The sequence below is a fragment of the Seriola lalandi genome, unplaced genomic scaffold, assembly GCF_002814215.2.
Source record: "Seriola lalandi dorsalis isolate HSWRI2012SDOR001 ecotype SW California unplaced genomic scaffold, Sedor1 jcf7180002054952, whole genome shotgun sequence".
Taxonomy (NCBI): Eukaryota; Metazoa; Chordata; class Actinopteri; order Carangiformes; family Carangidae; genus Seriola; species Seriola lalandi.
The window spans coordinates 1,116,401-1,133,938 of NW_019525503.1; the positions used below are offsets into that span (position 1 = coordinate 1,116,401).

Here is a 17,538-nt window from a genome sequence, read left to right on the forward strand (position 1 = left end):
AGATGTGGTTGTGGTTGTTCTCATATCATGAGCTGAGAGTCATCTCAGCTACAGGATGCAAGCAAACATGTGCCTGATTGTATTGTATGCTCATGTACAAGTGTGTGCTTGTGTATCACACTGCTTCTTCCCTGGCAACAAAGTTGTTTGTATTGATTGTTTGTGTGTGTGTGTGTGTGTGTGTGTGTGTGTGTGTGTTCTGTTCACGACTCCTTTTTGATTTATAATTCTGTTCGAGAGAGAGTAAAGCAAAGGAAGAAGAGTAAATATAGACAGTAAATGAATGATAGATGGTCAGCGAGCCAGAGACCAAAGGTTAGATAAAGAAACAAGATAGAGAAAAAAAAGAGGCTGAGCCAGAGATGAAGTGAACAAGAAGAAACAAGAAAAGCAGAAGATGATGAGAACTCAACTCTCTGACTTTTTCCTTTTCAGAGATACGATGCCGCTCTGGCAGGTGAAGGCTCTGTGAGGCGGGAATGGCAGGCTGTAGATGTTTACTATCTTTTATTTGGCCCCTAGGCTACACCATTATGCCGCTGTGCTTGAGACTTGGTGTGTGGTGTGTTTTATAGAATTTGGACTCCATGGAAAACAGATTTTCTCCCTGTCATGTTTGTTTTTACATTTGCCTTGCATTGTGCCGAGGCCAGGCCCGCAGGAAACTAAAGTCACCATGAGCAGATGTTATGAATATTGTTTATTCACTGTCGATTGACTCCATATTAAAGCGTTAATATCCATGCAGATGTGGCACACACACACAAAAAAAACAACAACGCATTGAGCAGCGCCATGTGGTAAGAGCCAGTAGAGTCGTTTCTGTTATCAAAGACAATCACAGTGTAAAAGCAGGATGCTGCAGTCCTCAGATAACTTTCTGTTCCTCTAACATTTAATAAACCTCTAACTCATAGTGGCCTCTCGGTGACCTCAGCCTGCACCGAGTGTAACACAACTGACGTCCTGTGTCCTGTGGGATTCGCAGTGTTGGCTAGCGGCTCTGAACAGACGAGCAACGAAAGTGCTGGTTATGTTTATGACACTCGAAAGCCTGTTCGATGTGGAAAAGCTGAGCTGTTTTGATAATAGTGTTGGGCTGTTTGTGAGCGTGCAATCTTTACAACTAAACCAAATACCATTAGACATGTGACTTACCATTTTCATATAGTTGTTATTATTGCCTCAGGTACTTTTGCTTCATGGAGTGCAGCTCAAATGGTGATTGTTTCATATTTAAAATATGCATTAAGAAAGTAAATAAATTCAAGGCATATATATTTCAGAGGTACATCAATAGAGCATTTCCTTAACTGATCATATGGTAATCTACGTATGTGAAATTTGCAAAGTAAGTAGTAATTATGTCAAATAAAGAAAAAAAAGAAAAGATAAAATAGTAAAATAGCACAAAGTGGAAATACTCAGCTCACTTGAGTTAATGATGATTTCCCAGTTCTGCCCACACCTCAGGACTTTAGTTCACATGGAGCACCTTTTCATTAAAGTTAAAGTGGCCTTTTATTGAGACCAGCCCAGGGCACACCTGTGCAGCAATCATGCCGAATACTCAGCATCTTGATGTGCCGCACCTGTCAGGTGGGTGGATTGTCTTGACCAAGGAGAAATGCTCACTAACACTGATCGAAAAATCTGGGAGAAAAACACCTTTTGTGTGGTTAAAAAAAGTCTTAGATCTCTAGTTTCAACTCGTGATAAATGGGAGCAAAAAACAAAATTGTTGCATTTATGTTTTTGTTGAGTTGATAAGAAGAACAAAAGAAGACCCAAAGACAGAGCTAAAAGGGGAGTTAACATTGGATTTACATAAAAGAAAACGGCTTCAAAGGAATGCTAATGTTGTCCTGGACGTGTAAGTAGCCTGCTGTTTGCTAGCATGTTAGCCAGGTGGAAATATGTCATGTGTGATTGTGAGATTACTGTGGAGTTCTTCTGCCTAAAAGTGGTGAAAAAATACAGAATTAAAGTTGTGCGTAAATGCATCATTGTAATCTTGCATACGAAGACACACTCAAATGTTTAGAACTACAAATTTTCAAAAATTTAGCTTACCAATTAATTATTAATTAAGCAATAGTTTTTCAGTGTGAGGGAGTGGGTTTGCATGTATTCATGGCTGGAGGCTTGCACCACTAATGTAGTAGCATGGTCAGATTACAAGTCATATGAGGTCATATTAAAGACCATCCACACACATGCCTCTTCTCAAAGACCACATTCATTGTAGGCAGACAGAGAGAGAGAGGTAATTGTTGTCAGGCAAGCAGTCGAGCTTCCCCTCTCTCTCTCTCTCTCTCTCTCTCTCTCTCCTGCCCTCTCTCCCTCCCTCTCTCCCTCTCTCGCTCTATGATGTGATTAGAAGCCCAGAGCCATTGGTGCCACAGAGCGAGGACAATCGAGTCTGTCCCAAAAGTAATAGCTTCTTCTCGACTTAATTAAGAAACTCACTCTGCATTCCATGTAAGCGGGGTGGTGGGGGCTGACAAACCGATCACACTGTGTCTGTGTGTGTTAAGAGTGTGTGTGTGTTGTGTGTGTGTGTGGGTACAGAAGTGGCAGAGCGCCCATAAATCTGTTTTCTTGCTGTTTGTGGATTACACATTTAAAGCATCTTGAAAAACTTGTCTCTGCAGAAAACATGCCTTTTGTTCTCTTTGAAAGCCCCTGCATGTTGAGCTGCTGTACTATTGTTAGTTACAGATGTTTGATGGTATGTGAATAGTTCAGTTCAGCTGTGTCTGGTAATTTGATGTGCTACTGACATAAATTTGTTTTAGGGGTCTGTGTGACGAGCTTAAGGAAAACTTGATAAGCAGAAAGATTGTCAGAATAAAAAACGAGTTTCTCAAAAATATGCTTACTCTTGCACTAAAAGCAGAAGTGAGAGCTTTGTTTGGAAAGTTGAAACATCCATGTCTGCATCCCTGGGGATGTGACTTTGTTGCAGCTGAAGTACAAATTAAACACAGAGTATCTGTACAGGACAGAAAAGTGGGAAGACTAATGCGAAGGGCAGATAAGAAGTTTTTTTTTTTTTTTTTTACTGGAAAAAAACTTGTTGTTGAAAGAGAAGAATCTTGACGACCTTTATGGAAAGTGTTTGCTGAGCCAAGCTGCTCCCTTTCAGCATCAGACAGACTCACAACCCCGACCTGCTCACTGTAACCTCAGCTCTCAGTTGTTGGCTCCACTGCAGCTCCACAGCAGCAATTACAGGTTAAGTGGTTTACTCACAGGGACCTAATAGGGATCATAGTTGCTGATGTAGTGGAAAACACAAACCTACAGTGATTTAACACTATGAATGTTTCCTTCTGCATTTGCATGTTGCATTCCCATAGACTCATGAAGTGCACGTAGGCCACACCAGAAGATCAATAATTGGATTTCCTGTAAATCCTCAGAGTCTCTCGGGAGCAATAACCTTTTCATTGTGTCAACTTGGTTTGAATGTCCAATGAAATCAAACAAGTTCCAAAAAACGATGGTTTTAAAATACAGCTTGATTAAGGATCCTATTAAATCGCCCTGCGAGTTCTGTAATGAGGCTTCAGATTGTGAGATTATATAATCGGTCTGTACATGATTTTCTTAAGACTCCAACAATTTCCTTGGCTTTTACAGTAGTAAAGTTCAAAAAGTCAGCATCTTAAATAATCCTTTAGAAGTTTCCAATCTGATTAAAGGTTCCACAGAGTCAGATGTCTTCTTTGATTATAGATCAGGTCTAGGTTCTATATTAATACTGTGAAAGTATCAAAGCCTCAGTCCACAGAGAAATGCACACAGCCTGTATTCAGAAACTGAGCCTTAAAACCAGCCGTCATGACTTTTGTAACTTTGTGATGTCACAACAAAGCGCTCTCATCACTCTCAGCCATGCCCCGAGCTCGGCCCACCTTTTTACCTGAAATCTGCTATGCTTTTATTTTATCACTCAGAAAACAGTCAGCCAATCAGAAGAGTTGGTTTTTGGTTCTTAAACTCTTCTGATTGGTTCACTGACCTGTTGTTGCTAGAGCTCCAGAGAAAAAACCTGAGAGAGGAGATGTAAAACTACACTGAGTTGGTTTTTGGTTCTTAAAACAACAATTATATCTTTTCACGGATCAACACTTCAAATAAAACACAGGAGAAGAGGAAAACAGGGTTCTTGTTCACCGGTGTTACGCTGTATTTTACCAGCCGGCGTCACGGTCAAAGACTGTGAAATGTGGCTACGTCCTAGATGTAAAGAGTTCACTAAATAAATGTAAACATTATTGAGATTAAGCTGCCAGATACAACAGAGGTATGGTCTGTGCCAGCATATAGATAGTCTCATTACAGGTACATGTACAGCATCTTCTACTGCTGGCTGACATGATGAAGAGATATTGTTAAAATGTGACTGAGCTGGTAGAAAATATAGTGATAGAGCAGGACTGCAGACATACATTGCAGCTACCAGTTTTGGGATTAAGCTGTCACTTTTATGGACATTAGATTTACCTGGATTTTGCCCGGTCAACTATTACAGTAACTACTGTAAAATGCTTTATATATTTATGAGACATTTCCATGAAAGAACGCATGCTGAAACAATTACCTGTGAGTCTCTCTGCTGATCTGGAAAGACATGGCAGCGACCACAGAGCTGCAGTACGGCCTTCTGCTGCAGCCTCTGCCCTGTTGAGAAGGGAGACTTTAGCCTCTCTCCCTAAGGGGTTTTCGGGACGATTCTGTCTTGTCTAATGGCTAAAATTAAAATGGATAAGTCAGTTTGTGTGTGTTCTGTAGCTGGTGCAGTTGTCATGCACAGGAGAGCAAGAGTGAAATAAATAGCGTCTTCATCTGCAGAATCGAGAGTTTCTGAAAGTCACTTGACCTGAATACGATCCCTGTAATCTGCCTCTGTGTGAGAGCCGTCGTCCTGCAACAAATACTGAGATGGAAAAGGTGTGAAATAAATCATTACCTTATAGTGCTATATGAATAAAGTTGGACACAAGCCTCAAAATATAAAATTTGAAGGTGCTGGTGTCACTAAAGTTCCTCTTCAGGCAACCAATCACATGGAGTTTGAAGTTGTCACCCTGGTAACCAAGAAAATGGAGCAAACGCTACTTTAGCTGTTTTCTCTCTGTCTGTATAACTTAATGATGTATCGGATATAAACTACCACAACGGAGACAGAGCGGCTCAGTTAGGGAGCAGGTAGGCCGGACACTGAATGGCAGTGGTGATATGGTGTCAAGATATCGTTGCCATAGAAACAAAACTCACACGCAGCGCTTATTTTGAAGGCGTGCTGGCACCAGGCGCTTGTAGACCGCTTCCTCTGAAGGATGCAGCCCCTGGATCGGGACGCAGTTTATATGACACACGCCCGTAGAGTTCACTGATGGTCCTCAAACACCACATCTTACAAATCTAATCTATTTCAGCTGTTTAGATAAATGGCAAAAGTAAACAACACAGCAAAAGGTGAGTTTTTGTACTTACTAATGTCAATTATTCCGTTGTAGATATTAAATATTAAGTCATCAACTTTGGTTATTTAAAAGTGCTTTGATAAGAGATTCAAAAAGATGTTGGATTTGGATGTGATGTAATCCTATCAGCACTGCTCTGTAGTAGTTTTAGTAGATTAGTTACTTGCGGTTGCAGTCGTAGTAACGGTGGTCATAATAAGAGCAAGAAAGGTGAATATTAGTATGAGCAGCAGCAGTGGCAGCAGCAACATTCACATTCACACCAGCAGCCAGTTTGTGATTATAATCTCCAGTGTCAGAATGCAGCCTGCAGGGACACAAAGCCAATCCAGAGAAAGTGTGCTGGAGCTATCACCTGGAGAGTAATGAATTTCTCCACTATAGAGCCAGATGGCCAGGGGACGGGACGAGGCCTGATACTTAGCGCTATTTATTTGGCGAACCCTGGAGGTGTCCCGCGCATACGATCTGAGCAGCGAACAGGAAGGGGGGGGGGTTACTTTCTGGGCCAGGCTGGGCTGACTGACACACGGACAGATTAGCAGTGGTAGTGGGCCTATCTGCATCGAGCAGGTGTGTTTAAAACAACGAGCCGCCGGAGTGTGTTTATGTGTGTGTTTGTGTCTGTACGTGTGAGGAGAGAGTGAGGGGGGGGGGGGGGGGGGGGGGGGGAGAGAGCAGGAGAAAACAGGTAGTATCAGATTTCCATGATTAGCCTGTTGTTGACCGCGGAGCTATCTTGACATGCTGCCATTTTGCTTTTGTTTGGCCGTACAGTCGGAGCACGGCGGCCTGTTCACACACATCTATCTGTGCCGTGCCACACCGGGCCAACTATCTGCAATGCAGTGGCTGCCATGGTTTAGCTCTGCTGCCTCTGTGCAACACCCCTGAGTCCACACAGACAGATTGATACACACAAACACACACACACACACACTCACCCGGGTGAGAAAACACACACAAGCATTGGATTGAGGGATCCAATGGGATCATTCCCGTAAATTCCACCTCCTGTTTCTCATCTTCTTTGCCTAACCCCCCCCAACCCCATCGCCCTTTTTGCTTTTCTTTTCTCGTCCACCCATCCCCCGCTCTATTGACCAGCTTGTCCACACTGTCTGTCTCCCATTGATCCGAATATGGAGTCGGACGGGAGAGACACATCTCTCAGCACAGGGTAAGAACAAAGATCTTTTTGTAAAACCGACCATGCAGGCCGCCTCCCTGCAAGTCCATTCATTCACACTTCTGTAACACTTTCTGGCAGAACAATTTGTGATAAAATGTCCAGGGTAAGGCCCTTCTTCTCCTACAGCTGCCGAACAATTCCTTGAATTCGTATACGCTATAGCTTTTCATCTATTTTAGCATTTGGCCGCCACATAAAACATATTAAATTCAGCCAAAAGAATCTGCAAAGGAGGCATTCAGAGTGATTAAAGACCGCACATCACAGACTGGTGCTCTTATCTCAAAAGAGCCTTGGTATCAATGAAGGTGATTTGGTGGATATTTATTGGACAGCTGTAGAAGAGTGGGGATGAGAGAGAGAGAGAGACGGAGCCAGAGAGAGAGAGAGGAGAGGTGTGCTGTTATCTTTATTGGATCATGCTGTGCAATAATATCCTCCCACCACCATGCCCACCTTGTGTCTGTTTGACGTTGCAGCTACAACCCTGCCTCGAGAAGTGGCTGTGGCTTCTCTAAGTGAGAGATACAAGGAAATGAATTTGAGAAATAGGAAATGGGAAAAGAGGAAATAAAGAGCAGGAGTTTAAGATGAATGTTTTTGAAACTAGATTTGTCTTTTCAGTTCAATGTCAGATTTATTATGACCTGACTTCTTTAAAAAACCCATTCCAAGTTTTTAGCCTCGTTAACATGTTGATGATACAAGACGTACCAGTGAACCAATGACAGCCAGGGCTTCATACGTCAGGTAACCTAAGCAACCAATCCTGTCAAACCTTGTCAGTACAGAGAGCAAAGAGTTAGCATTAGCACAACCACTAATACTGCGTCAGTCACTTCCAGTTACAAGCTAACAAACAACATAAACAAATAAAAGATGCTAACCACGCTAACCGTTCTGATCCGTCTTCTAGTCGCCGGCAGAGGAGGTCAGGTGACGTAGTATAAAGAGCAACAAAAATCGGTGTTAGGAGGAAGTTAAGGTGAACCTTTTATCCGTGACCGTTCCGCCTGCTGCTGGTACATTCCTACAGGTCATATCCGAGCGCAGGGACAAGCCTGGGACTCGTTTGCTTCTAACGTACCATACGATCCTGTGAGCTTCAGAGGATAGACACTTTCAGTAGCGTGGCGCTGTGTGCACAGTTGTGTGCTTCTCCATTCTCTGACACCCTTCAGGTGTATGCTGTAGATGCAGAAGCTGTCGGGGTGTAGCCGTGTTGCATTCAGATATTTGTGCATGTGTGAGGTCCATGTTGTGCTGAGAAGGAACAGAAGGAAGTTGCAGGTGACCCCCGCCGTTGCAATGGAGAGCCGCTAACGGGGAGACAGACATAAAAAGATTCTGAAGCAGCACTTCAGGAAAAAAAAAAGAGAGAACTGGATGAAAAGAAATGGACCAGTAGAGAAGGAATATGTTTTTTGACCTTTATTTTACTGAGGGATTGTTTGCTAAGCATGCCGTGGGTAAACTCCAAAAAGTCCTTTTTTTATTAGTGAGGCTACAAAACTGAGTGAACTGACCCAGAAGTATCTAAGTGGCAGCCATGATAAAAGCTTGTAGAATTCTTTAAATGCTAAGGAAAAGATGCTTCAGGGTTTTGCTTTCCTATCTCTGTTCGCCGAGGAAACACAACATCATCCCTCATGGAGAGAAAGGAGAACTGTTCCACAGCTCTTTGCTCCGTCAGTAGCCAGCTCAGGTGTTCACTGTGAAATTTCTACGTTTTATTACATGTGTGTAAAACACATCTTCATCAATCCATACGCTTTCATAACCAGTGAAACAGGAAGCAAAGTAGAGAAGCGGTTTTGACTCTTTGGACCAAACACATGATTTCTTATTAGGGATCCCAAGACTGCAGCCGGGGACAGGAAGCATCAGGAGTATAAATCTTTAGCACTGACCCCATGGGGTTTGTCTGGCAGAGTGATGGTATGAGCGGTTCTGTCTACATTAGGTTTCCAAATTTACATTTCTTTCCCCTGCGGAGCTACTCCTATACAGCACTGTGGTCCCCGAGAGGTAAGATTCAGGTCAGTCTGTCTAAGTGAGATGTTTCTGCGCATCAAATTTCATGCCAGTTCAATCTTGAGAAAGTGGCGTTTGATAAATCACGTCTGGCTGTCAACAGTAAGTTCGTAAAGAGAAATCAGAACCCACTGTTGAATCAATGTGTTTACTGAAGCAATTTGACTGAAAATCTACAACAAACGACTGAGCTGAAATGTTTCATTCAGATATTTGTTGGTTGTGAGAAGGAGCTATGAACTCTATTAGAGACGCGTACGGTGGCCCACGCACTGCGTCTTGAGAAAAAACACAAGCGAAATCAGAAACACGCTGCAAAGAGTCACAACACAACGGAAACTCGCCGCAAGCAGCGCATGCGACGACTGAAGTGTTTCCAGGGGACGCCAAAAAGATGAACCCCGCTGGGATGCAGTTGTAGTTCAATGCTTTGTGATGTTTGAAGTAAAAAGCACAAGCACACTTTGGTTGTGCTTCGAGCACCTGCAGCACATTTGTTGTCAAATCGATGAAGATGTTCTCTGAATTTGCTTGTGTTTCGTCTGTTTTTGTGTTGCAGTGTCTTGAGCTCTCAGGGCCACCGTAGTCACACTATTATCTTGTGTGGTGCAAATTGTCAAGAGTAATGTTTTTATGATCTCCGGAGGGAGGAGGATGTGAACGATTCCCCGGATAAAACAACATCTGTGTGAGGAGCAGAACCATCTGAGGCTTCATGCATGAGTTTCTATTTGTTTCTAACACCTTTCGGATGGTTTGTTCATGAACGGCCTCAGTGTGCGCCATCAGATGGCTTTACACTGTGCGCTGCCAATTAAGTCACAGCCTGGGCTTTAAATAAATAAATTATCTCATCTGCTTTAAATTTGGAGCATGAGCCTGATCTAAATAATAAGTTCACAATTTCAATTATGGCACCACAGGCACAGACTGCAGCCGCCGCCAGAACCAGCAACACAATTTCTGTATTTGTTTTTTTGTTTTTTTTCACACTTGGTTGTTCATATATTCATTTGGCAGGAATTCACTGAAAAAAAAAAAAAGTCAAAGTTGCCTGTATTATAAAATGCAATTATATGAGGCAACTTAAATCTGTCTGAACTTATGTGACAGTCCTCGGGCAACGGCGCCAGTGGGTTCCGTGTTCTAGTCCATTAAATGACCACGCCATCAAAGATGTACTTTTTTATGAGGACACAGGAAGACATGCCACCTCCAATTATTTCACATAAATCATTTGTCTCCCTCAATTTACTCCGTCGAGTGTCCATGACAGTCTCGCCCCCGTTCAAATCCAGTCTGAGAGAGGCAGCAGCCGCACCGCAGACCAGTCAGTTAATCAGGGAGAAACTTTTAAGTCCATTCAGCCTCAGTTAATTGCCGGCTAACGTTCTCTGGCTGCATTTACTGTCAGGTGAGGACGGCTGGTACTAATGATGCACTGGAGCTCAGATGCACACAGTAAAATAAGTTTTTCTTCACCTATAGAATGAATTAATTCCACCAGCCACTGCGAGGCTACTAAAGTATCTGAGTCTCATTCAGGGTGTTAGCTGTGTTGTATGGTCAAAGGTATCGGCATGCCTGTTCACACACATTGACCTCTGTTATGGAGCTGTTGATGTGTTTGTGTTAAGGCCCTCATAACCTTTTTACACCAACATTATTGTGTGTTAGAAAGTTTTTTTTAAACTAAAAGAGACGATTGCTTCCTTCTGCAGTGCCAGCGGTGTAGCTGTGGTGTTTCTGGTGCAGCAGCAGCGTGCTGCGCAGGTGACAGGTGTGTTTACAGCGTGTGTGATCTGACAGACGGCACGGAAAGGGAGGGAAAGTTTGCGCGGGTTTTGTGTTTACATCAATGCTGATCGGAGCTGGCGCCAACAAAGACCCACGTCTGCTGCAGAGTCATTTGACCCGGGTGTGAATGACGATTGTACCGTTTTCCATTAGTGACAAAAGCCAGATGTTTGCGTGGAAAAGGGGCTTTACTGTAGATCCAGTGAACGGAAATCTTGCACACCGTGATTCATATTGTACTTCCTGTCAGTGTAACAATAGTCCTACACACAAACTGAGGTCCATAGGGAAATTGTTTCATTGAGTGTAACTTTAATGGTCTGCACAGAATCCTGACCTCAACCTTTTTTCCCTGTCAGCTGAATCCCTCCCACATATTGAATGCATGATACCACACACCTTTCTCTTATCCAGCTGACTACTTTGTGTATACGTTCACATGTGTAATTGCAACACACTTCTTGTCCTGGTTCGATCCAAAGTTTCCAAATTCGTCCTCCAAGCACCAGCAGGTGTGAGTTAAATGTCTCTCTTCTGTGTTTGTGAACTGATGCACAACTTCACCGCTACTTAAATCTCAAAACCTACAACCTGATACAGCAGTAAGCCTTCGCTCCACACCAGAGAACACCACTTCCTCCTACTTTTCCTGGTTTGCGTGTGTCCTTTATTCTCCAGTCCCTGTGCCTCTGGTCTTTCTTCCTGCTCTCAGGGCCAATCAATAATCAGGCAGGCCAGGACTAGCCTGCCAGAGACTCTTTGATATCAATTAGCATGGCTTCCAGGCTGGCTGACTGGCTTGCTGCCTGTAAGTCTGCTACTCTGGGGGAATGTCATCCACGAAGGGCGCCATTACATGTCTGGCCCACGGGAATGTCATGCTTTAACCCCCTCAAACACATCTGTGTGCTGGTGCACACGCACGTGCAAGGGAGGACAGAGAGGAGGGAAGGAAGCGAGTGCAGAAGAAGTAGTGACTGTGAAATAATTGTGTTTACCCCAGTGCATTCAGCCATACAGGGAATATAACTTCTGCCTCCAGTATCAATGCAACACGTTCACCACATCAACATGTTTCACCCATTATTGCCTAATCAGTGCTTTGTTGGTAATTGTTAGCTCTTGATAAAATATGACTTGGATAGTGCATAAGCAGTTTTTGCTGAACTGGCCCTTTGAAGGTAATTAATTTAGAAAAGACTGCAACACCAGCAAAGAAAAGCTTTGTGTTTTCATTTGCAACAATTTGGAAATGTTCTGTTTGGGCTCGGCTGCAAAAATCTCAACATTTTAACACAACCAACTGCAGTGTTTCCTGCATTAAGCATATTTAAACATTCATTTATTCAAATTCTCTGTGAAAGCGCATAGAGAAGAGGTTAGTTTTAGAGAGAAAGATGTAACCACAGACCGTTGTCTAATATATAAAACAGATAAATACCTTATGTATTAAACAATAATGGGAAATGGAGCTGGAAATCTGTGAGAAAATATCCCAGAGGATCAGATGCAAATGGTTGCATTTTCATCCATGCAGTAACGTTCTGGAAGTGGCCCCCTCCTGGATCATTTTTGAAGGGAAATATTTGCATTGCTTGAGAACGTGAACCTTGCATACCTGAGAACCCACCGTTCAGACTGTTCAAGCATTATCTGGTAAAAGAAAGACGTATTTGCAGCATAAGCAATCTCCAAACTATGGCGCAGGGAAATTCATAATTACAGCAAACAACAACTTACTTACATGTGGTTTTTGCAGAAGAGTGGTTCTGTGCACGCATGGACGGGAGTGAATGTTAAAATCACGCATGATGAGGTGTGGGGAGGGCTGGGTATCGAACTTCGATCTTTTTATTGATCGACCAGATTGGTTTGATACTAGGAGTAAATCTCATTGTCTTCAGTGAGCCGATAACCATGCAGCATGCTCGGGCCAAGATCTAATGATGCAGGTGATTGGCTCATGTTTGTATCGTGTATTGTAATTTTTTCTTTCTGTTAAACAGGATTTGATTAAATTGGTAACAGTACTGATACCGAGAGTTTCTGAACGCTACCCATCCCTATGTGTGGGCAACACTTTCTGCACAGTATACTGTATTTCTATTAAGCAGAAACTGTAGAAATGTATAATATGTGTCCGTCATATCTGGAATCCACAACAATAAAAATGTGTGTCAGACAAAAGAAATGAGAAATGAAGGCGAGTGAAGTTCGATCTTTTTTAGCGATGGAAAAGGAAGTCAGAATGAATGGACGGAGTAAAAACTTACATTTTTCTTTCCTGACATTCAGTATGTTTTTCCTCTTTTAATCATGCTGACAGTCAGTCTGTCCTTTACCCAGTAGTTTTAGTCTTAACTAGAACAGTGAAGGATCAGCTCAGGTCATATGAATAATTTCTGTAACCCTCATATTTAACAATGTGGAAAGACACTGATGTTCTGCCAACGGATATTAAGTAATGATATTTATACTTTTGTTCTGTGCTGTTTATTTTGGAGGAAGTTTTTTTTCTTTTTTAAATGTTTTTATTTAGGCACTTGCTTAAGGTCGGGGGAAACATTGTGGCCGTTATTAAATATTGAAAAAGTGATCGGGTTGCTCCTGTAGGAAGATGTGTATAAGAGACAGGGGTTGCACTGTCTGGTCTCCAGATTTGAATTTGTAAAAGCTGAAATTCATTCTGTGTTATTTCCCCGCTGATCTGGATTTACAAAATGGAAGAACAGTAATTAAACCATGAATACTGCATCACCTGGTCTCACTGGTGATTGGATTTATCTCTGTGTTGATCTCTTTAGCATATTCAGCTCTTGGAGAGTCTTCTAAGGAGATCAGTGTCACTGATAGAAGTTCTGAAACGGCTCTGATTGATCTGCTCTTCTTTCTTTTTTTTTATCACTAAATTATTAAGTGCTACATAAATGGCTGCTGCCTGTTCCCCCACTACAACCGAGTGGTGTCCTGATGCAAAGATGAAAATCAGCAAATTCCTTATTCTTTCCTCACTTTTCCTGGAGTGGAGAGAGGAGGAGACGGAGAAGAAGGTAAGAGACGAAGAAGGAGAAGAGTTTGAAGTGGAGGGTTCTGTTATCCAGCGCCCGATGGTTTATTGATCCTCGCGGTGCCTCTCCCTCTTTCCCTCTTCACAGCATGGCGGAGTAAATTGGACTGTTTTCCTCTGCAGTGATTGACGTCTGCCTTCTGCGCGCAGTGTTTTCAAACTTGCAGTGATATTTTCAGCCGACTGAAATCATTTTTTTTCTTTTTTTTCAGTCCACTCTGGCAGTCCCTGTTGAAAATGACACAATTCTTTGAGTGCGTACAGCGTCTGAGCTGACAGGTGACAAGTGTTAAGCTAAACAACCTACAGTGCATTGTGACAACTCTGTCAACAAAAAAAAAAACAAAGAGAGAGGACGACAAATGGTGCTTCTGTCACTTATCGCCAGGACTAACAAAACAGCGCCGCTCAGTCTGAGCATGAAATCATGTCTGGAGGGAAATCCTTTGTGTATATAAAAAAGAAAAATCTAGTCTAGTGGTGTTGCAGAGCAAGTGCAAAGGATGACACAGCAGTGCTTTGTGATTCTGGCCTTTGTTTGAGTGTCTGTGTGCAGAATGTGTGGCACTACAAGCTAAAGGGAAACCATCCCAGGACATGCTCAAGTGGCATTGTTATATTCCTTCTTACTCTTTTATGAGTTATCTCTTTATCTTTCTGGTTGGCAGCTGCGGTAAGGAAGAAACTGCCCTCGTCAGAGTGGAGTTTAATCTCATTATGGTCCTTGTGAATCCACGTGAAGTGCGGAGAAAAGCTTTAAGAAGGTTAAGCTGAGGTGGCACTTTGTGGATCCATGGTCAAATCATATAAAATGGAATTGATGTTTGGTCATATTCCAACACTAAAGCCAGAAAATAGTCGATACCAGATGACCAGCAAAGTTAATCACGTTGTTATTGTTGTTACCATGGCAACGGAGATCGTCTAATGTTGAGGAAGATCTTTTCCCTAAACCTAAACACGTAGTCGACCGTACCACACTACCGACGGAAGTGTTGTACACCACTTTCAGTATAGTCTGTGTGTTTATCATTGTAACCGTGACAACCAAGGCCTCCCATCATAGGTTTCTGTAATTTCAGGAGCGCCTCCCGTGGGTGGTGTCGGAGGGTTGGAACGTACAACCTGTTTGGTTGTTGAGGTCGGACGACCTGTTGAAAACATCAGTTGTTGCTGTGTCACAACCTCCGCTCTCCGTCATGACTCTTCCTCTCTCCCGCTCGCTGAGACACTGGCACTTGAAAAACTTCTTATGCGTTGAATGTAAGTCGTGCACGGCTGAGTCCCTGCACGTGACACTAATCCCTCTGGATGGTCGGCTGTTAAATCAGATCTCAGCATCTCCGATTTAAAATCAATTCTCCTTCCATGTTGAAAAATGCCCACTGGCGATTCAAAATCCAAGTTTGGGGGTAGACAGCTTTTCAAATGTATGATCCTTGAAATAAACTAAAGTGAAATATAAATTGCTGTGAAATATCACTTCTGCTTGTGTTTGTATAAGCTGTCCAGTTATTTTTCATTAGCACTGAGTCAGTTTCCTATGGCTGTTGCGAGGAGCACAAGACATATTTTTTTTGTCTCATTCAATGCTGGCAACTATACAGATTATGAATGCAGACTGGAGGAGGACATGTCTGGAATAAGCACAAGGCTAATTCAGAGAGAGAGAGAGAGAGAGAGAGAGAGAGAGAGTGAGTGTCTGTCTGCAGAGAGATTAAACTGGACTTTATTCTGCTCCGGATTCAGGATTGACATTGTCTTATGGTTATAGAACAGGTGAGGGATTCACCATCATGCTCGGCATCACCTTAATGGGAATAGACCATCACCGTCGTGATGTGGTTGACCTTTAACCCTGCCGGTTGGAAAGCAGTGTCTGTAGCTTGCCTTTGCTTGGTGATCAGTCTGAAAGTTAAGTTCAGAACAGCTGCAGTGCATAAATATTATTGAAGATGAAAAGAAAAAGGACCTCGATGCTACTTCAAGTGTCACTTGTAATTTGGCGTTGCAGGCAGGCGACGCTGGGCAACTCAGCGTCGTCAGAATTGTCAAAATGGAGGCAGCCAGGCCTGACTTTTTGTGCCAGTTGGCTCAAGCTCCATAATCCTACATTTCCTATAATGCAACGAGCACGTCTCCTCTTCAGACCTACCCTGTCCGGCAAACATCACTTCTTTTATTTTGAAACTCCAAGCCCTCAAACTGAAGCTCTTACAGAATCACAGAAAATATAATAAAGCTGTTTTAAACGGAGGGATTTGCATTTTAGAAGCGTTGACTGGCTCAGAAGTCGAAGTGTTTAAACAACTCTTTACGAGCTTGAAACATTCTCGTCATCGTGTCCAACCCCGGTGACGTCCTCCGCGTCTTAGCGCTGACTCAATTCTTGACCTGACTAAACCTCTCACATGGAAACCAGCCCCTCACCAGCCAATTACCAAGGGTTATTGAAGATCCCCAGAGAGCCAATCAGCACCCAGCATCTCATAACTTAACCCTGCCACGAACATGCCTCATACTGCTGATTAAGGGATCTGAGGTCCATACTGAAATAACTCACCTCGCCTCACCCATCCATCCCCTCCCTCCTCCCTCCCTCCCTCCCCAAACACTGCTCATCATTATTCTCTCTTTAGCTCCTGATTGAGAAATCTGCGGTTCGTTCCGATGTATCTTCCACACGCCATTAAAGGGCGACCTAATGCAGTAATCAGTATACTAGTGGTAATAACTGTGTCCTGTGAGTAAAACGGATTTTCACTGAAGCATAAAGTTCTTGCTCATCACTGTTCATCCAGCTACTTTCAAAAACATGGCTGTGGACGGGCTAATGAGAGCCCTTAGCACACTCATTTTTCATTTGTAAGCACAAAGGAAACAGTCAGCAGTCTGCTCTGATATTAATAAGAGCATCATCTGTGGTGCAGATCCGATCTCTCCTCATGTCCCATCGATTGATAACTGTCCATGCACTCTCTGAAACCATTTCATTTTCCTTTTTTGTTTTATAAATTATCCTCAACAGGTAGAAAAATGTCTGTAACACCATTAATTGCAGATTAATCGACTCCTCCTTTTTTGCATTTCCTTTATTGCTCTTAAGCGACTGATGCTCAGTTTATTAATTTCAATTATACAATCATCTATTAAGGTACGTTGAGCAGATTCCCTCGTGACTGTGCACTGTCCACAATCGGCCATGCATGTCGTGATAAATCGCCAGGAGAAGTCGAGCTCTCCAACAGCGCAACTGTGACCAGGGAGCATTAATCACAGCAGGACAGATTATTAGCCGTCCTCCATCCATCTTTCGCCGGTGACATTGCAGGGTCTAAGCAAACAATAGTGCGTTGGCTTCATCCACAAACATGCAGTGTGTTAAGAGGCAGCAGCACACTTGTTGTGGATCCTTGGGTGGAGACTAAAGAGCCTCTGCTTTTTTAATTTATTTTTTATTCTGTAGGAGTTAATTATGACTAACAAGAGTTTCTTTGTTTGTCTTGCAGCATCTCCAACTGTCCCTCCGCTGCACTCAGAGCATTTCAAACCCTGTCATGAGAAGGACCTGGCCTACTGCCTAAATGGTGGCGAATGCTTTGTCATCGAGACGCTCAGTGGGCCTCACAAGCACTGCAAGTAAGTGATTATTTAAATGCCTCCTCTTCCTCCCCCCTCTTCTCTGTCTTCCCATATTTAATATGTTTTTCTTCTGCCTTCTTTTTTTTTTTTGTTGTGTTGTGACCCTAACCCTGTCAATGAAGGAATAATCCCTTTAACTCAAAGGACTGTAGCACCAAACACATCACGCACCACACCCTGCAGGTTTAAGAGGAAGATGGCTCTAAAGAATGTGCAGTTTGCCCCTTAATGGACGGTAGAAGCTGCTTGAATTTACAACAGTTAATGGATTCCAAGGGTGACCTAGATTTATGGCCAAAGACGACAACACA

At 42.9% G+C, this 17,538-nt stretch overlaps 1 protein-coding gene across 1 annotated transcript in view; it reads left to right on the top strand.

The window, feature by feature from the left end:
- Nucleotides 1-17,538, top strand: part of nrg3a (neuregulin 3a) — a 333,808-nt gene that overhangs the window by 194,278 nt on the left and 121,992 nt on the right. Inside the window, exon 3 of the mRNA XM_087170536.1 lies at nucleotides 17,095-17,224. Within this exon, the coding sequence (XP_087026662.1) occupies nucleotides 17,095-17,224 (130 nt within the window). The remainder of the gene's footprint in view (nucleotides 1-17,094; nucleotides 17,225-17,538) is intronic.